General features: G+C 36.4%; 1 protein-coding gene across 3 annotated transcripts in view; it reads right to left on the bottom strand.

The window, feature by feature from the left end:
- Positions 1 to 27,249, bottom strand: part of TRAPPC10 (trafficking protein particle complex subunit 10) — a 42,749-nt gene that overhangs the window by 3,269 nt on the left and 12,231 nt on the right. Inside the window, exons 4-20 of one of the 3 annotated variants that reach the window (XM_075719134.1) lie at positions 26,563 to 26,759; positions 24,653 to 24,848; positions 23,415 to 23,526; positions 22,114 to 22,361; positions 19,702 to 19,848; positions 18,847 to 18,961; positions 17,594 to 17,670; positions 14,842 to 14,933; positions 13,513 to 13,653; positions 11,346 to 11,458; positions 9,763 to 10,277; positions 5,794 to 5,935; positions 4,504 to 4,662; positions 3,148 to 3,377; positions 2,835 to 2,935; positions 2,260 to 2,386; positions 1,250 to 1,420 (exon numbers count right to left, since the gene is read on the bottom strand). In XM_075719134.1, coding sequence (XP_075575249.1) covers positions 1,250 to 1,420; positions 2,260 to 2,386; positions 2,835 to 2,935; positions 3,148 to 3,377; positions 4,504 to 4,662; positions 5,794 to 5,935; positions 9,763 to 10,277; positions 11,346 to 11,458; positions 13,513 to 13,653; positions 14,842 to 14,933; positions 17,594 to 17,670; positions 18,847 to 18,961; positions 19,702 to 19,848; positions 22,114 to 22,361; positions 23,415 to 23,526; positions 24,653 to 24,848; positions 26,563 to 26,759 — 2,883 coding nt within the window. Of the gene's footprint in view, positions 1 to 1,249; positions 1,421 to 2,259; positions 2,387 to 2,834; positions 2,936 to 3,147; positions 3,378 to 4,503; positions 4,663 to 5,793; positions 5,936 to 9,762; positions 10,278 to 11,345; positions 11,459 to 13,512; positions 13,654 to 14,841; positions 14,934 to 17,593; positions 17,671 to 18,846; positions 18,962 to 19,701; positions 19,849 to 22,113; positions 22,362 to 23,414; positions 23,527 to 24,652; positions 24,849 to 26,378; positions 26,396 to 26,562; positions 26,760 to 27,249 lie in introns of those variants that run through there. The other 2 variants (XM_075719145.1, XM_075719153.1) reach the window with 2 other exon arrangements.

Genomic DNA, 27,249 nt, shown 5'->3' with positions numbered 1-27,249 from the left:
AACTGGACAATTGATACAGTACAAACTTAACTTTACATTTAACATCCACTAGATCTTTTTAATGCAAGATTCAGTTATAAGTAATGTTCACTTCATTATCTTGCTCAGTTTGAGAAAATAAGCAAACCAAATTCAATTCAATCTATTTTTGATAGCAGCAGCGAGCACACCATTTTTCCCTCCACTCCTGTGCTCTAACTCAACCTTTCAATGCTCCTAAATGGATACCAATCTTCATACTATTTGAACAAACTTTTACTAGTTTCTTGTCTCCTCACTTTCCATCACTCAAATTCTGAGTAACACAGGAGAACTACCTCATCGCTCTTACCATCATAGTCCCCAGAATAACGGTGCTCACATTATCAAAGAGCTAATTTTTAGTTACTACAAAATGAAATTTCTACCACAAAACCCCACTGCTTAACACAGTTAGTTCTCTTTGAAAACTCCAGAAAGATGCTGATACAGGTGCCAACCAATGCTAGTTACATGCCAGTAAGTAAATACCTAAAATATTGCTCAATGCCAGTTTGTTAATAAGCAGGTAGAAAACATAGCAACACTGAAAGCAGACAAAAGGATTTAATCAAATGAGAGTCTTCTCACGTTGCTAATCTTTACTCAAGCATCTAAAAGGGTAACACAAGACTGAATTTAGAGATGAGATTAAATAATGTTGATAGAATTCCTTTAATAGGAAGTTATATCTCGCCTATAAGCTTCCTAGCTGATCAAAGGAATAAAAAGTTTGTCCATAAAGGGAAAGAAGAAACAGTTAAGATAATTGCCTAGAAAAACCCTAAATATTTCATTAGAGGAGCTCATCCTAAGCACTACAAAAAACAACTCAAATGCTTTCAGTACCAAAGAATTTTTGGAAATTGCAATTTGCTTTGGAGAGCGTAGTCTTAAGCCAGCAGGGAAAAAGCAGCTCAGTATCTAAGGACAGTCTCCATGGCAGAAGCCCAGGAAGACAAAAACACATTAAAAAATGAACCAAGATCAAGGACGCTTGCGCAAGTGTTATGGTTCCCCCACCACCACCTTCCAGTGGCAAGTATATGATTCCACCATATCATCTTAGGCTTCAGTTCTATCGTTCAACAAACTGGCTTTCCAGTGATTCTAAGTACGTATCAATGTATCAATGTAAACAAAAGTTTTCTAATATATTTCTTGACCTTCCCTTTCCATATGTTAGAAACCATATTCAGTTAATATATGCTGTACTGGGAAGAGTACTTACAAAAAAATTTTCCACTTGGAATTCATAAGTGAACGGCTTCAGGGTAAGAGACTGTTCTTCAGAGGTAGCTGGACAGAAGCTGACTGAAAACAGGCACTGCAAGGAGAGAGGAAGCTCTTTTGTCCACTTCAATTCCCATACAAAGAATATTGATTGCTTACTGTATATGACCTGAAAGAGAATGTTGGTAGTATTAGCTCCTTCCTTCCTCTGAGAAAGAAGTGGAAATGCACATACATATGCTTGTCTGTTCTGGCATTACTATAGTTTATAAAAACCAATCACCTGTTTAATGTTAAATAAATCGTTAGGGAAAATACACAACCAAAATAACTAATAGTGAATTTTTTTAACAACACATCTAATTAAAAGGAGGGATACATTTCCCTGTCAGAATTAATGTTTCAAAAGGGGAACACTTCACATTCAAGTATATGTGAAAAATATTTTATTCAAAAGTCAAATTTAATAAAGATATTAATAATGTTTGTATATACTTTTCCTAGGCACCAAGAATGACCAATTTAGTATCATGTTCAGACAAGGCTGAAAGAAACTTCCACGGGACTGTTTTGCAACTTAATTAGTTTACAGCTCTATTTAATTGGAAAAGTCTCTACCTGATTTTTTTCCTAAAGCCTGATGACAAACTGCAGCTAAAAGATGAACAAATTAAATGTTAACAGTGATATTAGTGATATTACATTTGTATAGCTTTTGTTCAAGCAGGTATGTAGTGCTTTGCATAAGGCAAATGGACAAGTTTGAAAATTTACCTAATAATCTTTGCAAGTTTTAGAATCTAATCTGAGATTGAGGTGTAAATGCCTTCTAAAGGATCTTTAAGAATCAAAGTTATTCAGAGGACTACAAAGGTCTGACCTAACATCAGCTATCAGCCTTACTTACTACAAAATCTATGTGCAGAAGTGTTAATAATTTCACTAACAAAAACTTTCATCTAGCTGTTCTGCCAACAAGCTCATAAACCACCAAGTGAATCTTTTTACCTGTTGAGATTCAGGGTTTAGAGGTACCAGCTGCAAATCTGTACAGTCAGCAGAATTTTTTAGGCTGTTGTCTGAAAGCTGGAAACAGAGTTCTGACAAATTCTGTACACAGACTTGCACGTATTTCCTGAAAAAAACATGACACAGTTTGTTCAACAAAAGTTGAATAGTTACACTGAAAGAGTACATGTCCATAAAATTGTTTTCAAAGTGCACAGCTCAAGCAAAAACAGAATGGCAGGTACATTTGTTTCTTTCAATCCTTTCCTCAATACTTACGAGTCTGTAGAAACAAGGCTGTAAGACATCCTCTTTTATATTAAACAAAAACAACTACACAGAAATAGGCTAGCTTGTTAATCTTGTGGTCTTATTTCCAAAATAGCTGAAACCACAAATTTGTTTTATTGTTATGAAAGAACACTAGAGGAAATGCACAAGCTTCCAGAGGGAAGCTGTGTAAGGTAACAAAAGCCTAACTTAAAAAAAAAGGCTGCTATAAATATTATTTATGAAACTCCAGCTCCATATTTTGTAAGAAGAAAGAAACAATAAATACTTAATGAGTACATTACCGTTTGCCAGCTGACAATAAGGAATGCTTGGCATTAAAAGGTATGCAGAATGTTAATGCAATAATAGTGGAGTAAATTGACCAAGGACAATCAATGGTTACCTAAAGGAAAAATGGAAGAAAGTTCTTATTCGTAATGGTCTTTGGCATAACAATTTTGCTTTTCTTCTCATTTCTAAGCAAAACTTTTCTCAGCAAGTGTCTACATCTAATACATCCAGAAGGGGAAGAAGAAAAAAAAAATTAAAAAACCCAGTATGTCAAAAACTGTGATCAAATAGATTTCATAATAAAAACATTAAATTACATCTTACTTTTTGGTCAACAGTAGCCATGCAGTTGTCCTGTTTCTGCTTCTCTTTGTTTTTTCTGTGAACTTCTTTATTTGTAGTATTTTCTTTCTCCACTGCAGGTTCTGTGGCTGATGGCAAATACATGACTTCTAGTTCAAATTCAATCACATGATATGCAGGAGCTACTGGCAAACTGATGCTTGTTATCTTTTCAGAAGACTGAATCCTTAATGATGATTCTGAGATCTTTTCTATATTTGTGTAGAATGGGGAAAAAAGCAGTTTTAAAACACGTTCAACCCTTCCCAATTTTCATTTCACTCTGTAAGTAATGAAACTAGCCTAAAAAGCTAAGCGTCATAGCAAAACACGTGGTGCCATAACCACTTCCTAGCAAGACCTCCATGTCTGCAGAAACAGCAACAAGAAACCATGTTAAATAACTCCATGGTAACCTCTTCAAATGAGCTATAATCCACACACCTTCAGTATCACTGCTGTTCACAACTTCCCAATAGTAACACTCTATCCTTCTTAAACTGCAGGAAGGAAACCACCACATTCCATGCAGTATTCCCTTCCAATGTTCAAGAAAGAACTAAGAGGACAATTTGATAACAAGCTTCAAACTAGCTGAAGAGCTAGTTCAGTCCATTGTATGACACCTGTTGAAGTTTTTACAATGTCCTGCACCTCCTTAGTCTCATAATTTCACTTCAAGCAAACTTACAACTTATTGAACACACATGCATCAGTATTCTTGGTCACCATTCATCATCCATCTTTAAAATACTACACATGGGATGCCTCTGTATAGTCTATTTTAATCTTAATTTCATCAAGTCTGTCAAGACTGTTCTTCCCATTTACGTAAAATGAGCAACTTAGGAGACTCTACAGTACTTCCGCTTAGAAAAAAAGGAACTAGGATGTCATCTGTTTAAATGAAACACCAGCCAAAGGAAATGCTCCATTTACATAGAGCACTACGTAAAAACCTACTTACAACTACTTCACAATAAAACCGGTCTAGTCAAAATAGAGCCCACATAGTAATAAAACATCACCATGATTCACTTGGAAATCACGACAGATGCTCACCTCAGCAGCAGTTTCACCATGCCTACTGAATTTCATCAATGAAGGTAAAAGTTGTCCAGCTAAGTTTGCTGAAAAGTTCATATTACTACTTTGAGGGTGAAAGTTTAAGACCCTTCTTGCACTGAAGTATTCAGCTGCAAGTCCCTAGAACTGTTCTTAATAACAACTGTTGAAAAAGACAGCGTCAGTGTGCTTAAGACTGTAAGTACAGGTTTACTTCAGGTTTACTGAATTTTCAGCCATTTAAAGATTATTAATTTTTACTTCATTACTTACCTCTGGTGTTGGAATAGATCACTGCCTTGCTCTCTGGATGGTACAGAATAGGCATGGCATCTGCATTACTGAGCTGCAAAGTATCTCCATTCTTCATGGTGTAGTGACCAGTAGTCACTGTGAATTTCACCTTCTGGGGAATACCAGCCAAAAGGCTATCTGAAGAAGAAACCAGAAATTATTAACAGATTCCAGTGCTCACCAGTAGATGGTTACAATGCACTGCTAAGGCTTGATAGCAATATTCCCAGGCAACTTGTCACACATTAGGGTAACTTAAAAGTGTGGGGTTTTGGGTGTTATGCAAGACACTAAACCTAGTTCAGATACATCAGTGTGGAGAAACTGGTTGTTTCAACTTGAGTGACCAAAACCACCATTTCTTGGATGGCTTAGACTAGCTGGCTCACATACCATGTAGCTCTGGCAGCAAAGAATTCAGTGAAATACAGTAATCCCAAGAAATTTACTAAGCTTTTTGTTAAGTTCTCCAGGTTGTAGATAGCTTTATATTTTTGCAGCTACAATGCCAGTCATACCCCACATGCTGTATTTACATAATCAAGATAACAAAAATGCCAGTATGCACACAGACTCTCAAATATCTGAATCACAACCATCAATTTCATAGGGGTAGCTAATTTGATAAATACCTAATATGCCTGTTCTTCTTTCGCCACCCCTGTAACTGGAATGATAGCACAAAATGCATATTAACTCCTCAACTGCCTCAGTTAATAGCCTGAACACAAAATCACTATTAACTTCCACTTACAAACTTTAATAAACTCTACAAGTAACGCTCAGCCGCCCATGAAACCAGTGGATGTATGCAGTATTATATTTTGATAAGTTTATATTATCACCTCTAGTAGAGAATCCAGTTCTTACATATTTCTCATAAATACCAAAGAGCCTGCAGAGTCACAGAACTAACCAATAAGGACCTCAGTCAATTACAAGTTTAGATATTTAATATACTTCTCCTAATCAGTGTGGCTGCTCAAATCATACCTGGTATTTAAGTGACACTATACGTTCAAATTCATGTTCAAAAGTGCACTACAATGTTTCAGAGCCAAGCACTGGAATTAGTTGTTGAAAACTAGCCATCATTGACAGAGCATACTTGATGGATAATTTGAAAAGTGAGAACTTATTTTAGACTCAAAATTGAGAGTAAGGCAAAAAAAACCCTGAGTAACATTCAGGCCAGAAAACACTTTACCTAGTCCCACGAGACTACAACAGAAATCATCAAAACAACTTCAGCATAGCAACTGTACCTACCAGTCATCGGTTCCACTTTTAGCTGGGGCTCCTGAGAATATACATCATACTGCACAATCGGGTAAACATGAAGAAGGACAAACTGTACTTTCCCCACTGAAGTGCACAGTTGCCTGAGTGTGTATGTCCCAGGTTCTTTGGCCTTTGAAGAAAACATTTGAATGGATTTTTCGATTTAGGAAATACTTCTAGAACAAACCCTCCACTAAAGAACAGCATGTTTTCAGCCCATTTTTATCAGATACTTTGCATTTGTAAATTAAAACGACAGACTTGTTCTCTGCATAAGTGACAAGATTTTCACAAAGGAGCACCTTTTTCCCCATTAAGATAGAAGCCCTGGAGTGCTCGCTGATTCAAGAAAAAACATCACAAGTAACAAGTACCAATAATCTGAATAACTAACATAGTAGCTATGCTGTCAAATTGTTGTTTTGAGGTGCCGTTTGTCCTGTTTGTTGGTTGTTTTTTCCCACCCCTACAAGTGCCGCATATATTAAAATATAATTATATTTATTGAGTACTGAAATGATATTTAGCAAGCAGCGAAGTGCCTAGTTGGCTAACGTTCATAAAATCCTACAACATTTATATAAGGCACAGCTTTCAGCCCAAGCTATCAATTTCACACACTCCCCACCCCACACCCTGTGTGAATGCTTACAAAAATGCTTACATACACATTTAATTTCAAACTCTTCCCCCACCCTGAATAATGGGATTCTGGATGTTTTCTGATAACATTAGAAAAAGAAAATCTGTAACATCTGCTAGTATATTTATTCTTGATTCCATTTGCTCTTAGCTACTACTGCTAGGGAATGGGAAATGTTTTCTTTTTCCATGTGCCATTTTACCCAGTGTAATACTATTTATGTTGGGTACAATTACATCTAAAGAATAAGATTAGAAGTTACGGAGAGAAGCTGTAACAACTTAACATTCAAATCTCACACAGTTATTTACAAAGCAAATCCTGACTGAAATCAGTATTATGCATTTTGACAGTAAAGTCACTAAATTTTATCCCTTGAATACTTTATAACAGAAAAGCATGAGTAAAGTCTTTCATAATATACACATACTTTAAACTTCCATGTGGGATGGGAATATGTGTCTGAAGAATTTAGGTAATGCTTCCTGATCTTTTTTAAAGCTTGAAAAAATACACTGGAAGATTGCTATCAGCATAAATAATGCTAATCATCAGTCTAAGATCTACAGAAAGAATCAAACTCCCTCTGCACCTGGGAAGCACAGTCATTCCTCTTTCTCCAAAAGTAGTGCAATTAAGCATTACTGTAAGAAAATTTAGAAAAGAAGCTGTAGCAGTTTCTATCCTCTGGCCAGCTCTGTAATCAAGTAGAAGGAACACAGTATACTACTACAATGACAATGGATTTTTAGTATTTTGTAAATACTGCAGCTCAAATCTAGAGAAGCTTTCATTATGTTATCTAGTAATACACTGTCAAAATTGTAACATATTCAGATTTTCCCTTTAAGGATGGATAAGTCATGCTTTGAACAATTGTATAAAGATAAGTAGGATTCACAATGAGCAGTCTTCCCATGCAAAGTTCTTTCAAGAAAGCAAGGCTGGGAAAATAGGAAAGTTATAAGCCTAAGGCTGTCCATCCTTTAAGAGCCACCAGAAGCATGCAGAACAAAGCAAATTTAAAGCAAAGGTATATCTAGCTTTTTATCCACATCTCTTCTTCTGTGGTTTGATTGCTTCTTGATGCCACTAAGCCAAAATGCCTGCTCAGAACAGTCTCTAACAGCTTTCTTCTAGTACAGCTCCTTCAACTGAAATCCAGTTCCACATACACATTAATTTATTTTATGAAAAACTAGATTTGCAGCCACCAAGACCTCAGACATCTCCAAATCCCATTAATTTGTCCCAATCCTTTGAAAGAATGAGAAACCTAAAAAATTAGCTCAGTAGGTAGTTCAAATGACATTATTGCCATTTCTCATTGTATCATCAGGGACTTGAACTCAACTTCCATCTTGAGATACCCGCTATCCACACAGGTTCCACAATGTGCATGCGCACATGTACCAAGCGCATCTCTGTAGTGCTTTCTGCCCCAGTGCTGGAGGAACGGAAAGGCAGAGTATGTGAGCCTATAGAAAGCTTCACTCTAAACAAAGTTCTATGACAAGATAGAAATTAACAATTAAAAAAAGAAAAAAAAAAAAGAGTTAAGATCTCAGGTGTGGAGCACCTAGAATATGCTAAGAATGCTAAAGAAACCTCCCGGACAGCTCTGTCTAGCTATCAATTTTTAGTCATCAAAACCAGATATGTAGATTCTTATTTCAAAACTAGTTAAAAAAGGGGATCAAAAAGGGACCAAAGCTAATCTAAACCAATTAGAAAACGGCAAAGCTAGCAGGCATATATATACCATATGTGACTGCAAAACACTTCCTCTCTTCATAGCATCCATATCCTTTCCAATATACAGGCTGGATAATGCTCAGAAAATGAAGAAGCTACGAAACACCTGTTGCATTCCTCACTGTGCTGCCCCATCTCTTGTTAACCATTCAGATACTGCACTGAATTTCTCAGCATTTTCTCACTCAAATTTTCCCTACTCTGATGCTCATTACTGTAGCACTGAACTCTACTAAATACTTCCCTGTGAAGGGTTACAGAGGTGGTGAGGGAGATGGAAAGTATTTAAAGAAACTCAAAGAACAGAACACCGTGATAATTGAGGCCAGAAGCTCCTCTTCCTGGAATGCCAAACAGATGGTGAAGTCTTGCTTTTGAAAATGCTTGCCATTTCACTTCCTAGGACTAAGTTGGCAGGTAAGTGCCTTTCCCCATTTCATTAAAACAAGCGAACAAACCACAGATCAGCAAAGTACAAGGCCACAGAATGAATGGCAGTTTAAAAAAAAAAACAAAAACAAAAAAAAACACCAAACACACACAAAACCACAAACACACCAAACCAAAACCCCACCACCACCACAACCAACCAACCAACAGGACTGGTACTCAAGGCCTGCTGATTTCCAGTTGCTATGCACCTGGTAGTAATGCAACATGAACAGAAGGGATAAGCACTACTGTCCTTAAATATTTCAGCTATTACTGAGAGTACTTAGCTTGCTGGGGAAAGAATGGGAGGAAAAAAAGGACTACTCTAAGTATTAAGCTGACATAGAATATATGTGTTAGTCGGGAATTGAGGGAGTTTCATACACAACACTATATGGCAGAAGCAGGACTGTAATCCATTTTCTGAGGGTGGCATTTAGATGGTGACACTCTACTTTCATAGGTGTTTGCTCATGCAAGTTTAGTCATCTTGTAGCAGAGAATCCTTATGTTCTTGCCTTCTCATTCCTTATGATTAAGATGAATAATGGGGGCGATTTTAATTCTGACATCTTCTAAATTCAAATATTTGAAGCTGAGCTTAACTTTGTCATACTACTTCTCACACCAAACTTGCAGTAGGTTTACTACATCCACTAAGTGAAAAAAAAAATTCTACCACCCTCCACAGTGAAGAGCAGAGTATCAACCAAATCTAACCACACAGTCACTTACTGAGGGCTAGAAAATGCATTCCCACCAACATTTTTAAACATTATTCTCAATGAGCTCAAAAGCAAAGGCAGACTTCTTGAGCAGTACATTATCTTGTATATGAATTTATCAATTTAATTTTTGACAGCAATAATCAAGATGTTTAAAATAAGTTTTGGAAGACGGAATCAAATGATTGCAAATAGAAGAGTCACCTGTACAGAGACAACAGCCTTCTTTCAAGGGAAATTAAGGTCTAGACCAACAAAAAGAAAGCCACAAGGGGAATGGCATCACCCAAGCTGTAACAAGAAGCAATACAGGTACCACTTGCCAGCACTATGCCCTTCCTCAGCCAGTGCTTTTAGTTCTTCTTTCATGAGTGCTCCATTCACTCAACTATAACAACATACCTGAGTACTGAATGTTATTTTATTGACCCCTGGTTCCAGTATTAAGTTGCTGCATTTCAACACATGAGCCCCATCTTCTAAAGTCACTCCTGAGGGCATATCCAGCGAACTGCTGCTCTCTTGCCTTCGTAGTAGCATGTGCACATTTTTGCAGATAATTCCTGCTGTGTTCAAAGAGTTATCCGAGGGACTCCGTTCATACATTTCGTACAGCTCCAGTGCTGGCAAGTTGTTTCTTGACAAAGGAAAGCCTGCAACTTCATTTGGAAAGCTGATAACACCATTGGAAGTTTTGTGCTTAGTGAGCCACTCAGCCGTTTTTCTGTAACTATTCTTTTCAATGCTGAAGTGAACATGGATGGCAATCTGATCCACTTGGACAGGGATGGGCATTTGGCTCTGCAAAGTCAACTCAATAGACAACTTTCCACCCACATGGACAACAGCATTTGGAGGGTCAAAATGTAGAGTTTTCAACTGTGCAAAGGAGTGCATAGGCAATATAACCTTTTGACCTGGAAAGATAAAAATAGGGATTTTATTCTTCTCCCGTGCTGCCGGAGATCAGCAAATCTTTTCTCTTAAAAATTTAACCCCTAGAATTGAATAGATCAACAACTTTTCACAATGAATCCTTTCACAACAAATCAATACTTTCATATTTTATCTTGCACAGAAATGAGACTTAAAGATGCTGAAATCTGTTTTCTAACAGTGACATCTACTACAATTTTAGTACTCAGGCTATTAAAGACAACTAAACTAAGAGATAGCATTGAAGCAGCAGTTTAACATTTCACTACTACATAAGGTGTTCTAGACAAACACAGTAGCATAAAGTGACAAACGTCCCAGAGCACATAAATTAAGAGCAAGTACAAGTTTAAGAAACTAATTATTGGACTGGTGCCTTGAGCCATCAGTTTTACCATACAAGGGTTTTTCATGCTCTTTTCCAGATTCCAAAAACCAACACTGAGGCAGTACCAAAATTTAATTAAGAAGCAAGTCTAAAATAACACATTACTTATGGTACGTCCATTCATCAAGAAAAACTTCTGCATAAAAATGAAGTCTTCAGATCTACAGGAAGTATTCTGTATGAATTTGAATTATGATTACTATTGAGGACAACGTATTACTGAAGCAGCAGGAATAATAAAGAGAAGAGGTAGGATGGTCAAAATAATAAGCTGCAAGTGTATGAGAACAGATCTAACATCAAAACCAAAGCAGTATCATCACAGAGCTGCCATCCACGTGCCGGCAATGTAGAGACAAAGATAAGTTAGGAACTGAAAAAAACCCAACACAACACAAATTATGAGCTGTCAAAGCAGAGAAACAAGTAAGTGAAGGAAAACAAAGACTTTCTGGTATTTGGGATGAAAATGTTAATTACCCTTTCATCTTTGACTAGTCTTAATTCTTGCAGAAGTTTTATAAAAACTTTTTTATAAGAAGAACCATGTTGGTTCAGAATTTATACACAAGGTAATGAAAACAATCAGAAAAAGCCTTCCAATCTACCTTTAGGGAAAGATCAGATTAGAGCGGCTTAAGTATTTAAGAACCAGACTTACCTTGGTTCTCTGCTTGCTGCTTGGCAAAATCTAGTATTTCTTGGCAAAAGCGCTTGCGTTCATCTTCTGTTAAGTGACTATCACCAGCTAAAAGGCTGCTTGTTTGAAGATAACTAACAAAGTTAAGGAAACATGAGGTAGAAACCTACAACATTCAGAAATTTGACCGAAAAAGAGACAGTTCAAGTACTGCTTTTCTAATCTTTTAATACAATCTGCTGTTATCAGCACCACACTCTTCCATTAGAAAAGAAACAATGGAAATTTACTATCATCTGAGAACATTGCAGACCTACTAAAATATGATCCGTTATTAACCTGTGTAATCTTCCCCCATCTAAAAAGATCAGTGAGCATAGAAAATTCATTATCATCAACAGATAAATGCAGCATGCAAGTTAAAGACCCAGTGTGTTGCATTACACTGCCCAATGTTCAGAACTAAATAACTTGAGTATTTGATTATATTCCAATTTACTTGGCTGAGAATCTGCCAGCTGTTACAGCATCACTTACCATAGCTACATCATAAGACATTCTATATTTTTGAGTGCTGGAGATACAAATGTTCATTTAAGTATTTAGCTAAGACTGCAATGTTACTGGCTCAGATTCTTTAAGACCACTACAGCAGAAAAATTTAACAGTGTTTAAAAGTGATGTAAGAATTTTCAAAGGAGGCAGACCCTTATAATGTCTAAGTCTAGTTCTAAAAAAAACAAACAAAAAACAACAGAAAAAGAACAAAACTCAAAATACACTACAAACTTGAATTTAGCTCAACTGATTTTCAGCTACAGTAAGATTCCTAGTACTGTCACTTAGAGACTAAAATATGAGCTTCTTGGGCAAAGAAAAAAACGAAACAAAAAAAAAACCCAACAAATTTTTAAAAAGCTAGAAGGACCATTCAAAAAAAGAAAGCTGTCTTTCCTTGCAATTTCCACAAGAACTGTCCTGCACACAGTAGTCTGTTCAGCTAACCAGCCCAGTTTGGAACACCGAGAGGAATTCCATTTATAACTATGGCACCAATGACAGCAGTACCCTTCCCCTAAACCAGCAAAAAAATAATGAAAATTTGCCATTTTGCTATAGTACATAATATCCTGCATGCAGCACAACAGTTCAGATTAGAACCAGTTACTTAATTTAGCTACCAAATTTAGACAACAACATATGAGGCTAAAATGAAAAGCAGAATTCCAGTTGTGCTATTCCTAATGCCAAAATACTACAAAACACCCAAGGCCAGTCAGTAGACTTTTCCCTACACACACCCCTCTTATCTTGAAAGTAGCAAGAGTACAGCAACACAGATTTAATATTTAAATAAATACAGCTGTAGCAGATAGAGTTGGTGTGTGAAAATAATGCAGAAGAGTATCATAGTGAAGGATTTGAAGCCTGTCAAACATTAGGATTGGGACAAATCATTCTCTCAAAGTATTACTTAGCATTTATGTGGCATTTACAGAGAAGATTTCATTCACACATTGAAGACTGAGCTTTTACACAACTTAAAAGCAAACAACTCCTACTCTCCTTCTGAAGCAAATATCAAGGCCAGAAATAAAAAATAAATAATAGCAAAAAATATTAAAACACCACACACCACACCAAACACACAAAATACTCATCTTCCAAGCCTGTGTTTTAACTTCTGGGAAAAGTCACCATTTTCCAGATACAGGAAAAAGTTGGTAGCAGTTATAGAAAGCAAGCCCAGAAATTAAGCTCCTTAATATAGGAAGACACTATAATGCCATATTTACCAAATGAAAAAACAGTACCAGATAAAAACTTCCATACTGATGAAGTACAAACAGAACCATGAAAAACCCTCTACGGTATCTGCTGAACTAATGACAAACTTCACACTATCCATGTTGCACCACTCTCTAGAGCCTAGCCATATTTAAAACGGAGAGCAGCAACCATATGCAAAAGGTTTTACGTGAACCAGATGTTAAAAATGTAAAAATGAAAAAATAAATAACCCAACCCTCCCCAAATGAACAACAACAATGGAAACAAGAAATAACTCAGCTGTCTGATGTTTGGCAGTCTCTACTGTTAAATAAAAGTTAGAGATATGTCAGAAAAATAATCAGAAGTATCGTTTTCTCCAGTCTTGATTTTTCTGGCTCTGCCTTTTAGAGGATACTTTTCTATTTGCCCAAGGTGTTTCTGGCATTCAGCTAACTGTTTTCTTGTATGTGTGACGAGCAATGCCCAGCCCTCAGCAAGGTAAGTTTTCAGTGCTCCTTGAAGATAGACTTCTGCCTTCTGTGGACCTTTCTTCCGCCTTTAAAAATAAAGGAATGAGTACAGAGTGACATAAGAACCTTTGCAGCCATGAAAACTCTCTACGCATTTTCAGAAAGTGGGGATGGGAGAGGAACTTTGCATATGAATGCAGAACACGATGCAGTGAACCATTATGCTCTTTATTTTGCTGGTAACAGGTCAACATATTGGCCTACCTTTATACGACTCACTTAAGCAAGCAGAACTGCAATTAGTGTAAATACACCATGTCAATGAAAGGCTTCATATACAGATCTATCCCAAGTCAGAGCAGGTGAGGTCAAAGTACCTCCCACAAATGCGACAAAAGCCATCTCAAGCTTCTGACAGTTAACTAAAAATACACTTACTCAGCATTTTTAAAAGCAGGAAAATGCTTCAATGAAAATAGCATTTTATCACTACACAGCAGTTCCATGGTAGTCTTTAAATCTAACATTATTCCCTCAGGTGAAAATTTAAGTTAATTTAGGAGAATGTGCTGCAGCTAGAAGATCAGACTGCTTTAAGTCAACACAGGTGACAATCATGCTGAAACATGTTTTCCCAAAAAACCACTTAGGACTCCCAAATCTTCTAAATAAGAAAAAAAAAATGAAAGAGAAAACGAATGTAGGAGGTTCCTTTAGTGGAATTTAACAGTACAAAACACAAAAAATGTATTTGGGAATTAGGAATAAAAATCACTGTAAGTTTCACATTGGGCGAAACAAATATTTTTCAATCATAACCTCAAATATGAAACTGATTACTCTGCAAAGAACATGTTTTCCAGCTTTTCTTAGGTATATACATACACATATTTTGTAAAGATAACTATAAATTTTGAAACACGTCAGAAGCCATGTTACAAAGCAGGCCATAGTAAATGCAAAGTTATCTCCTTCCTCCCCCTGCCCCATTGCCCTCTTCTCGCAGGAGAAGAAAGGATCAAGCCAAAGAACATAAGACAGTTAAAGGTAAGAGTACTAAATCATGAGGTGAGAATTACGGTTTGATATAAAGAAATTGCTGGTGTTCTTTTTCTTTTTTTTTTTTGCTGAAATACAGCCTGAAACTTAGGGTATGTTTACATTTTAAAAAATACTTCTTAATACTCCTTTCTAAATACAGTGTATTTTCCTCAAGGTTTATATTAAAACTTTTCAAAGCTAATGCATTTAAGACATTTTAAACATCCATTTACATATAAAACTCTGCCAAGTCCTTTCCCACAAGCTTAGCTGAGCGAATTCTTCCAATATTTGTGTACATTTCAATGGTGGCATGCGACAGATCCTGTTTAAAAGAAAAGAAACTATTATAAGCTGTATGTATTTTTAGTAGCTATATGGTATTTCACACAAATTCATAGCCAGTAACTAAGTTACTAAAACAAAATGACCAGAATGAGTCACTTTTTAGATTTCCCCTTGTCCCAGCACACAATATAGAACAGTTTGTAACAGGTCATCTTCACTTTTTCTACAGTTGGTCATTATCCCATATCTGTGTTATAAAGAAGCAGAAGAAGAAAGCCTATTAAAAATTAGATAAGGCAACTCAAAACCACCGAAATAATAGATGAGATGCAGTTTCAAGCACTTCTTTACACTTGAATCCTCCTGTCTTCTTTTGAAAGTACCTATTTCTCAGTGACTATAGGCCATTATATTATCATTGCAGGAACGTGTGATGTATCATTCCAGGATACACCACAGCATAACATATTTAGAACAATATTAGAGCTTGCCCCAGAGACTCACAACTAATACTTCAAAACCAAATCAACTACATACAGAATGTGGTACATAATTCTTTCACTAAAGCTGCACATAATACCATGAAGTATATCAAAGTATGCAGTATGTAAACATACAATTAAATGCAAAATGCTAAGTTACAATCAGAATAAGTATTTTCACGAGAGTGCCTTAAAAGAATTTTGCTTGAAGCTATGCAATCCCAAATTGAAGTTTCTCAGTCATCTTTAAGCCTAATTTCCAATGCAGCCACACTGTCTATGTCACCTTCCTCACCTTACCCTAAGCTTGTAATAGCAGCAACAAATCTTTCTCACAAAATTAGCAGTTACAACACACCCTGTATACCACCACCAAACTTTTTTCTCAAGTATATAATCATCTCTGGCCAGATACAGAAAAACACTTCACATCTTATTCAGAAACCCGCAGCCTTTTCAGACTGTCATCAGCCTTCCACAGAAGCTCGTTCTCCTTCACTTAGTGTATTATGAACTACTCTATCCTCCAAAACAAATTGCTTAAGAGCTTCCAACTGCCTAAATATTTTGCGCAATATCTGTCAGAAAGCATCTATTCCTATGGGGCAGGAAAATGACCTAAAATGAGCTCCCGAAGCCTTTCTTAGGCCATTTCTGATGTTTCTTACAGGGAGCCTAGAAGAATCACTTCTTTCTTTAAGAACTCACAACAATATCCTACAATGAGCTAAGTGATCACTCCTTAACAGCTCAGCATAACCAGAGAGGACTTAGGCACCAGCTAAACATACAAATGAAAAGCCACATTCCCCCAAAATTAAAGTGAAAAAACTCTGAAGCTGTTGCATGACACTAGCCATTGAATGAGAACAAAGCCTTTTCTGGTAATAAAAGCTCATCACTTCTTGCTTTCAACATGTCTGAAAAGCTGCATTTTACCTTCCAGACTCATTACAATTTTAAATGCAAATAAACTATCTTTGTGTCTGGATACTTTAATTAATTCTGTGTTCTTCTCCACTGAATACAGGGAAAAAATATGGGTATATATAAGTTGTATATATTTATGTGACAACTACACAGAAAACAATGTTTTATAGTTTATCCGATATCTGAACTTCTGTTGCATAAAAGTGCCATCAGAAACATAAACAGGAATGGCAATTCTTTCATTGGCAAACTCTGCAGATCCCACTTAGTTTCTTAAATTTAGGAAGATACTACTGAATTTAGCAGAGATCTTCATGTGCAAGTTGGAACTGAATATGTAAGAGCAGCTAGCAATTCTGAAGATTTTAGTTTTGGTGCAGCTATCCAATTAGTCTTATAAAGAAATGAACTATAAAAATGAAACACAGTATCTTCAGCCAAAACCTTTTGAGACTTTTTCTTGCAATAAAACTTTGTAAAAATAAATACCACCTAGTTTTCAGATTAAAAAAAAAAAAAAATTGCTCAGTTCTCCTCCAACTTTTCCCCAGAAAACTTTAATGGTAATACTGCAAATATAAGAAATTTCAGAGGAAAATTATTTAAGGAAAAAAACCAAACCAAAACAAACCCCCCCAAAACCAAAACACACTCTTGTGACAGTCAGGATTTTTTTGTTTCAAGTCTTCTATAAAAAAAACAGAAGATCATTACAATGGCTCCTCAATAAGGGAGCTATCAGGAAATAAACATGCACAATAAAGCACAATGAGGATTCTAATGTTTCAATCTATGCCAGCTCCGCCCCTATTATCCACAGATGTCCCATAGTTTATATAAAAAAATTCAACAGTGTAACTTAAGCCATGTAACACCCATTGCAAGATGCAAGCCTAAACCACCCAAAAGGAAGCTGAAATCACACATCAATATCCTTCTGGGGAATTCAATTAATTCTGAATTTGGGATAGCAGAATATGACAGCCGTGACATTGGCTTTTTTAGTAACTAAGTATACATACTTAACAGATAATAACCTCCAACTCATAACTGTAAACATCAAGGTTAATCCAAATATTTGAAACTCGGGGCCCACGCAGGGTTCCAGTTGTTAAAACAAATCAGCCTTGTTGTGTTCAGTGTGTAAGCAATAACTTTGATACCAAAGTACAGAAATACAGATTTACGTTCTGAATGTTAACTTCTCAGGTTTGAAAATTTGGCCCTATTCAATCTATAATGTAAACACACAAAACTAACAGAAATAACCAAAACTCATACTTACTAAGTAGTGTTTTTCAAAAGCTTCTACAGATGATAAGGCCTCTTTAAGTTTCTTATAAGGGCTCTGTGATGCATTCGCTTTAGAAAAAAGCGGAAGAGGTGTCACTTACAAATACATTCCTGTTTTAATAATACACACACACCCTGCTTTTTCCTTCTGTAGAAAGTGGAGAGAAAACTTAAAACTAATTTTATGTGGGAAACGTCACTAACTTAGAGACAGATCATGAGTTTCTTCCCCAGGCTCTAAAATAAGATCAAGAAAGGCTGTTTCACAACTCTGCGCATGCACATGTGAGTGATGTCCAGGGTAGCAGGGTAAAGGCAAGCAGCAATATAGTAACTGTACTAACTTCTCCACACAGTATTTCATCACATTTATTCAACCTAGAAACACACACAATTGTACTTAAAGACCATACTGTGCAAGGCTAATATTCTCACAGTTCCCCGCTGCTGGATTTATAAATCAGCATGACAGAAGTATACTGTAATTTAAAGACATTTTACTACTTTAAACAATGTACTTCAAAGGAAAGCGGTTAGCAAGACCAAGTTTTTTTCTGAAGTAGCTTGCTCAATTTAAAAGTCTTTGCCAGACCAAATATGGGTCAATATTTCTAGAAGAAAAAAAGCCCCCATTTTAAATAAATACAATAGGCACCACAGCACTGAATTAAGAATCATACATACATCATCATACCTGCAAGAGCACGTGAAGTGTCAGCCTGTCAGCTAATGCTTCACAGATACTAATTGTTCTAGCATATTTAACATCTGAAAGCTTCTTCCCTTCAGAAATATCTTTGCGAGTGATAAAATCCACAAGGAGTAAATCAATTTGATTGTTCAGCCACTTAATATCACTTCAACTCAAATAATATCACTTTGTAGCTCCAGTTGCAGGTTATCTATTTGCATCAGATCAAGGATGCTTTTTCAAATAATTTTATTTTTAATACTTGTCTGAAAGTACTAAAAACTTTATTCAAAACCAGAACTGTTCAAGACTATTTACCTAAACACTGATAAATGGGGCATTGATGGAAAAACTTATACTTGCAACAGTAAGGAGATGCACTGACAATCTGAAGTACTAGACACACATTAAAAGAACTCATGAGATAACAGAGTTTTATCAAAGTTTATTTACATGTAGGGATACTTGGAAATTAATATTACTGATGTATTTGTATGCTACGTGTTTAAGACAATGCCAGTTATTAGAAAGAATGCGTACATTCCTGATAATACCTGTTTCAGGGCGTTCTGCTCCCAACCCTGCTAACAGATCGACAGTTCTGTTAAGGTCTTCTGAATTGGGTCCCTTCTCTGACGCAAGTCCACACAGATAACCCAGAGATTTTAGCTATAAGAGAAACCAGATGCTTGCTTTCAATAGGCTACAAAATCAATATAAAACTCTATGCTATTTCAGTAGTTTCTGGACTTTGCCACCTTTAGCAACCTTAGACACCACCTCTTTCATAGAAATGGAATAAGTGGAACTTGAAAAGGCATTCATGTGATTAGGGAGGGGGCTTAACCAAACTGAAAAGGCCACTTCTTTACAATTTCTACTTTATGGTAAGGGGTGTTAACTGAAAAATTGCAAATTATTACTTAATTGCTTCTTTCACAAGCCGCCAAGGGTAACACCTTCAGTGAAGTTATGAGTCAATTACTACCATACTAACATACTGAAGAAATAATGAACTATGTAAACAGATTGCTCCAATCTCTATTTATAATGGTAAATGATCCAAACCTGGGCAGCTTCTCCTGCTGTAACTGAAATTCATGCTCCTTCTCTCAGTCGGCATAGACTGAGTTTGTTCTGGAGTTTAATTAGCCAGTCACTATCAAAGTAGTGGGGAGGGGTGGGGAGGGGACCAGGCAAAGAGGTGAACACATCCTAGTTATTCCCAGGCCTCATCTGACAGTGGAAAAAGTGGATATAAACCTGGATTTCTCACCTAGACTAGACCCAAGACAATATACATAACCCCATATTAAATTCCACAACAAAAAGTGCAAAATCTGTTCCACAGAAACAAATCATCTACTTCAAAATTCTAACACCACAACTGCAACGCATCATTTGCTCACCTTCTCAGTGGCATAGCTCCATAAGCCAACTGTGTGGGAAACATTTGCATCTATTTGAGCCCTATCACAGCAGCCTTCTATTCTTTGTAAGACTTCCAAACAACTCAAAAATACCCAACAATCCAAAGCTCCAGGAGGAACAGAGACCTGAAGATGAACAGATAAAATTAACTGGGAAAATCAGCATGAATCAGATGAGAAAGTACTTCAGCAAAATACTTTTCTTGATACAACGTAGCAGAGCCTCTTGGAAGAGCTTATTCTAAGAATACACAAAAAACAGGCCAATTCTCACTACCTCCTGAATAACTTTTATACATATATATAAAACCAAGGACAGCTAAGCAACTAAACAGTGATTATATTAACTAGGTTTGATACATTCACCAAGATGAAAGAGAAGTAAAAGAGGACTAATAGGTACTAGTACTCAGAAAAATTCCGAGAATTTGGAAACTAAGCCTAAGAAAAGCAGAGTTAGGAAAAATATACTACAACTTCCCTAAGGAGACATCAGATGTAACTGAGACTGAAATTAAAAGTACACTAGCTAGCAGATTAAAAAACCTGAAAAAAGAAATTAGTCTAAGTTTCTTTTACAACAATAAGTTTGTTAATCAAAGGTTAAAGACATCTGTCATGGACAACTAATTAAAGAATGGAGATAAAACCAAACAAAATAACCACACAGAAAGAAAGGGGGGGGAGAGGAGGGACCAAGAAGGGATTATCAGTCAGGACGTGATAAAGACAGGAGAGTTTGATGCTAGAATATTTCAAGAATCAAGATAAAGATGAGCATAACTAAAGACCTGGAATATAATCACAATAATGGTGTCTCAAAATCCTGTTCATAAACAATGCAAAAATATTCCTTTTAGAAAGACTATGAAAGTCTTGGAACCCATAATAAACTAGGCAATTGACTAGCATGATAGGAAAGTTCAACATGCAGGCACAATGCCTTTGGGGAAAAAAAAAAATCTAGATTCTGAAAGAATTTTCAGGAAGAGAAGGATCAGAAGAACAGAGTAGTTTAGATTTCCGCTATGTGTTCAGTGGTGTCAAGCCACACTAAGAGGTTTGCCTGTTTTAAGAAAATCAATCACAACAGGGATGACTACAAGGTGTGCACAAATAAGTGTCACTGTCTCACAGCCTGAACACCTGCATTCAGTTTGGATCGCTACATCACGACAGAAACAGCAGAAATAAGAGAGTGCAGAGAAGAGCCTCAAACTCTGGAGGCACAGGACAGACTTGGGGTGGAGCAAAAGGGGAACTGCAGGAAGTACCTTCAGACATTTAGAAGGCTGAACATACTTATTTTGGAAAGAGAAAAACAACCACAAAATGCACACACAAAACATACTAGCTACGGGAATTACATGTTAAGTTTTAGAATACGTGAAGGTGTCAGCAGCATCCAAAGCAGATTTTCTATTTTTAAATGAGATGAACAGATGGAACTTATGGAACTTACTACCACAATGTCAGACATGCAAAAGTTAGCAGCTACTGTTATAATAACACAGATAAAACTAACAGAGAACCGCGGGATTAAGGACGTGGATGAGTCACAAGGTGAAATCCAGAAACATTCTCATGCACACTACACCGTTCTTAAAAGATGTACTTCAATTCATAGACATCTGTGGTCATACATGGAGGATGATCAGCATACAACATCCCTGATAAAGCCTCTTTAGAGAATTAAAAAACACCAGCAGAAACTAAAGTATGGAGGGAGGAGGGGTAAAGCATGGAAGCATGCAAAATGACAAAAAGCTTTGAGCGCTGTCACTTGTTTCTATCTCTTTCTTCTGTCATTGGATGAGATAGCCAGAGACACATGCATAACACAGAAGAGCATTACTGGGCACCAAAAGGAATCACAAAGAACAACAAAAGGCAATCAAAGCAACATTAACTTGCATGGCAGTAAGAAGCCCTACTGTAGATACTGTTTCTACTTCAAAACTGCTTTTTCTTACAGACTACTAGCCTGCATATCAGCATATTGACCACTCTGCCTTATTTTCTTCAATACAACAGTGTTATAGATTTAAATGATGGGAACTATAGTTCAAGAGATTCGTAATAAATCCAGGAAAGCAGCAGACAAATTACCTACCAGCTTAAGAAGTTAACTTCCCAGGTGAAGACTAGAATACTTTAACTAAATACAGGTTTGTTTTTTGGATGTGATGTCTCCGAATTCATTTCCAAAGACATCCTCATGATGAAACATTCAACTGTAGCATTTTTACAATCTGTTATTACAGCATCATTTTGATAACTCACAGTCAGTGCTTACTGTATTCTGGTCACCAACACCTAAACTTCAAAAATCTTGTTAGATCATCATTGGAAAAAATCATTCACATAATGGAATATATTATACTGACTCACTTCTAATAGCTTGAGTTCTTGCACACAGTTGTGAAGAAGCTCCAACGCTCGCTGGGAAACCTCCCATGGCCTCTGCAGGAAGATTAATAACGTGCACTGGCGAGAAAATAGGTAGCTACGCAAGTCCAGTAGAGTAGCTTCTTGATTCTGAATTAGCTCTCTCTTCTCCATGTCTATTGGTTTTCGGAGAATTAAACCATTCCAGCTCCTCACTGGCTGGCAAAAAAATGTCAGCCAGTTTGCACCATCTAAGTAAATAAAGTTAATATCCAAGAATCAACCACTGCTTTCTATCAAAGCCTCTTCTTCCTCCCTCCAAAGGTTGCGAGCTGGCTTATTCTTTATAAAGTTCATCATAGGGATAAATGACTTAATGTCTTAACTTCTAAAACAAAACAGAAAACCAGCAGAACTTCCACAGCTAAGTAGATAACTGAATTTCAAAACATTCAAACCCTGTAGGCATTTTGTCTTAATTGCATATTTGTTATTAGTATAGTGGCAATCAGTTTGTAATGTATTTCTTAGCAATTAAGCCTACCTGAAGTTCAAAACAAACAAGTTTTACCCACTTAAGTATTTCTTACTCAGCCATCATGGAATCATGGATAGATATGCCCCCGCTTTCAGGTATAGCATCAGGTTCAGTCAGGAAGAATATATTTCATTGCAATTACTCCTGTGCTGTACTTTTAGCAGATTCATAACACATACCTGATTAAAGCTGTTACATAACAACATATGCTTTAGCTCATTAAAAGTTATTTGATACTTCTTCAGTTCAAAGTTACTTGATACTTCTTGCACAGCAATTTTTCTTGAAGAGAAAGTTAAATCTTCTGTAGTGCAGATTCAGCACATATTTCTATTCAGTTTTGTAGTGATTACCGAATGTCTCATGTAATTTGAGGCAAACCTGAATGCATTTCTCTAGGAAGCTCTTTATTGAATAACTTCCCAGTGAGCTGTGAAAACAGCAACTGTGTCTCAGCCAGATCGATACTTACGTAATTACAGAGTTTCAGGGCTCCCTTTGTAATGATCATCAAGTAAGAGCAAAATGCAGGTTTTCATTAAAAATTGCTTCTAAGCCTCAGAGATGAAAACCAAAACTTTATAATAGACTATAATTGATGTACACTTGAGTCTGCATACAGCACAGAACAAGAGCACAAACTGCCTAGTGCATCTTCGCTGCAATGTACCATCTTTTTCTCCCCTGTACACACGTGGTACCCAAAGCACTGGGTTGTTTAGAAATGAATACACTTAACATCTATTTAACATTTTAAGACACTTACCACCAGCCCCAAAGTTGACAACATATTGAGAAAACAAGGCATCCAGTTCATCATACTGCACTAGCGCATCCTCAAATTGCTGCAGCATCTCGAAGACAAAGGCCAGTTCTTCCTTTTGACACACAAGCAATACAAGGAGCATGTTACTGATATTACTCATACCTAGTATTACAGCCTGCCGCCATCCATACACAGAGCTCCAGGAACTACTTTTTCCACCATTCTTCCCCTGCCAGTATTCACACATATAGAAAAACCTGCCATTGTAGCAGATGCATTGTAGCAGATGCATCATTTCTTCCTAACACAGGGAGGTTCACAAAAGAAGATTAAGTCATACAGCTATGCCAGTAAATTCTGTTGTGTATCCAGATCCTGATTCACCACAAGATATTGTTCGTACATCTATTAAAAGTTCGAGTTTAAAAAAAAAAAAATTGCTGAAGACTCATCTCCCATAATAGTAATAATTTTTCCCCTCTGTTTACACTGTGGAGGCACCAGTTGCAGTATCAATAAAGGTTCAGTTGTACACAGAGAAGAGAGCCAAAGTAGAAAAGTCTGAGAATTAGATATATCATACGCAAGAGGTAACACATGAAGTCAAAGAAGACATGAAGATGAGGTGGAATTGGTATGGAGAATGGCACTGTACAGGGACCAGAAAATTCCAAAGGAATCAAGACCTTTAATTCTATCAAACAACGGTTTCTTGCTTTTCTCTATGCCAGCTAAAACAAAGATGTATTTAGAAATATAAAAAAATGGAATTCAAGGCATTGTCTATGGGGATTACGTCAAAACAGACACTTTTCTAAAAATTACCTCCATACATCCTGATAATAATCTAAACAAAGAAAGCATAGCAACATTCATATTAAATACCAATTACAAGTTTGAGTGTCTGCGCTGGCACAGTAATGGCACATTTACCCAAAATTCAAGAGCAACTACTATAACAATTCTAAATGCGATTTGTTTGCTTCAGTTGAGGTTCGTAAAACTTTGACAAGCCTGAAAAGATTCTGCTTCTGTAATAGCACTGTATTCAAATGTAACACAAACCTGCTGCAAACAATATTTAAAAATGCTGCTTTTATACCAGTCTTCATATTTCCTGCCCCAGCCCTCAAAGAATGAGCAGAACATTAACAGTACCAGAAAGCCAACTACAACAAAAAGCAGCCATTATTAAAACTAGGACTCAAGTACTTTCTTCAATAAAAAGAGACTCTTACCTGGACCATGAAATACTCGCAGAAGCTCCACCCTGGCTCAGTCCTTTTCTCTCTCAAAGTTCTCATGTCATCTTCAAACTTGCCTAAGTTTTTGGTAAAAGACATGAGAAGCAATGTCCTGAGTTTGGTCAGGAAGGCATTCCAAGATTCCTGAGAACGGGAAGAGTCTTTCAAAGGGTCAGAAAGTACCACACATCTGTGAAGAGATTGATAAAAATTATTTTTGAGGAGGTAAACAAAATTCACATATAAATGCACAGCCGAATACTGTGCATACCTGACAGATTCAGAACAAACAAATTTTAGTTTTTCATTCAACACTAATCAGAGGTAAAAACCAAGGTTGGGGGTTATGTTTGTTTGTTTGGGGGCAGGTATGTTGGGGTTCGGGGTTTTTTTTGTTTGGTTGGGTTTTGGTGGCTCTTTTAAAAACTCTTCCATGTATGTTTAAGTCTGTGATATAGTTTATGAGAAGAGTTAAGTGTTTTCCACAAAATGAGTACTATAAAGCTTTCCTTTTTTTGAAGTAAATAATGGATGCATTATTCCAATTACCTAAATATAAGTAATGCTATATCTATCCACCAAAAAAGGTCTGCTTAGCGATACCAATCAGCAGAACGGCAATCATAGTTACTCCTGGCAAGGATTATGCAAGATACAAATCAAGATCCATTAAATCACATATAGACAGCCTTTCCTAAGTCACTTAAAATAATCCTTCATAATATATTCTTACAGTATCTCAATCTGTTTTTACACATCCTATATGCTAAAACTTCCACCGCTTTTCTCAGAAAAATAAATAATAAACAGATCCCATTAATTTCACAGCCTTTTTTAGAGCATTTTCTTTCCTCAGTTTTTTTATCACAATTTAGTAACATTCAAAACACTACCTATATCTCTAAAGGGAGGAAAATCTCTCATCCAAGTAAAACACCATTTCTGGTTAGAAAAATCACCTTATCCTATGGCAAAATGATTAAACCAAGCCAATCAATTAGTTAGAAACCAAAAGCAAACAATCGGAGTTGTTCAAACTATTTTCCCAAATAATCCTGCAATATACCAAGCACTGTCTAGGTACAAAGAAAGTGCTGCCAATGTACAGCGTGTTATAACATGCTGACCTGCCGGTCACTGTCAGCTCATACCAAGGTACAATGAGTGCTTCCATCTACTCTTTTCAACTTCAAGTGGTTATCCTGTCACTCTTTCATAAAGGGAAAATCTCCTGTTTAAAGTTAACTCTTAAGGCCAAAAGAAACAATGTAATATATAATAGATTCAGTGCAATGTTTCAGAATAAGGAAGACAGGATCTATTAAAGTTGGTTTCAATTTAAGATTTGTGTATTTCGTTGACTTTAATGAAAGGAAAAACAGTTTCATATATTCATTATTATTTTCCTTAGAATAAAAACATCTGAAGAAGCTGGCTTTAGGTCAATTATCTCATAGCGAAAAGGTGATAAGTGAAAGGCAGAAAGTACAATGGTAAAAAATAAGCCCTATTGGCGTCATGTTCCCTTCTCACCTCACTCCCACTACCTGTAATTCTGGTAACATTTGTGCAAGCACCTAAGCAAACAAAAAACCTTGACATTCTAAACACTGATTATTACTACACTGTTCCCCTTAAACCTCAGCCAGGAGAAGATACTTGAAAGCTTTTTGAAACACATTTCAAAGCCACCACAAATCCAGGAAGAACTGAAAATAACCTTCTCCCTTTAAGGCTTGCGTCAGTCTTCCTCAAAGCATAGGTCTTATGGTACCGTCAGTTTGAATGCTGGACATCAAAGAAAGTCCTTACATGAGCAAGGAACCTGTTACATAAGGAGTTGGGTTTTTAAACTAGCACACTAGTCAAAAGGTTAAAATGTTTGCAAGTAAAAGAATGCTTACCTGTCACTTTGCTTGTTACAGAAGTCATTTCTTATTTTATCTACTATGGAGGTTCGGGGAAGGATATTTGTTTTGTTCTTTTTCTTGGCATCACTCTCAACTACCACAATTAGCCAGTCCACTGAGTTGTGAGCTTTGAGAACATTCTGCCACTTGGTGATGTCATCCTTGACCGTAGTTTTGTACACTTCCGTGTCCTGGGATGAGAAGTGGTGAATCATCATATCAAACAGACATTCTGAACAATTTCAAAAGGCAAATTTTGTTCCAACAGAAGACAAACAGAAATACATATCAAATAGAATTAGTGACAACAAGTTCATTTACTGAAAGAAATCAAATGAGGTAAAGTATAATAAGGTTTTGGTCTTTGAATTTAATTTCTTTCTGGTATCTTGGTTAACAGTAAATAAATCTTAGTATTTGGTATATTATCATTCTTTAGATTACTGAAATTAAGACTTTTTAAAACATAATTTAAACTCATTTTACACGTTCTTGAACTTTACAACAAAAACATGTTTGCAATTACAAAGCTCACATAGTAACATAAGGGTGATATTTGTGCCTTCTAGCACTGTTCAAATCTTAATCTGTTTAAAAGCTTTTTCATAAAAATCAAAAAAAACACAGAAGCGTTGTTTGGTGCTTTTCTGGCTTCTGGGTTCATTTTAAACAGATCAGTTC

Source organism: Pelecanus crispus, chromosome 1 (assembly GCF_030463565.1).
Source record: "Pelecanus crispus isolate bPelCri1 chromosome 1, bPelCri1.pri, whole genome shotgun sequence".
Classification (NCBI taxonomy): domain Eukaryota; kingdom Metazoa; phylum Chordata; class Aves; order Pelecaniformes; family Pelecanidae; genus Pelecanus; species Pelecanus crispus.
The sequence above is the reverse complement of the archived record's forward strand: the minus strand, read 5'-3'. Positions and strand labels throughout refer to the sequence as shown.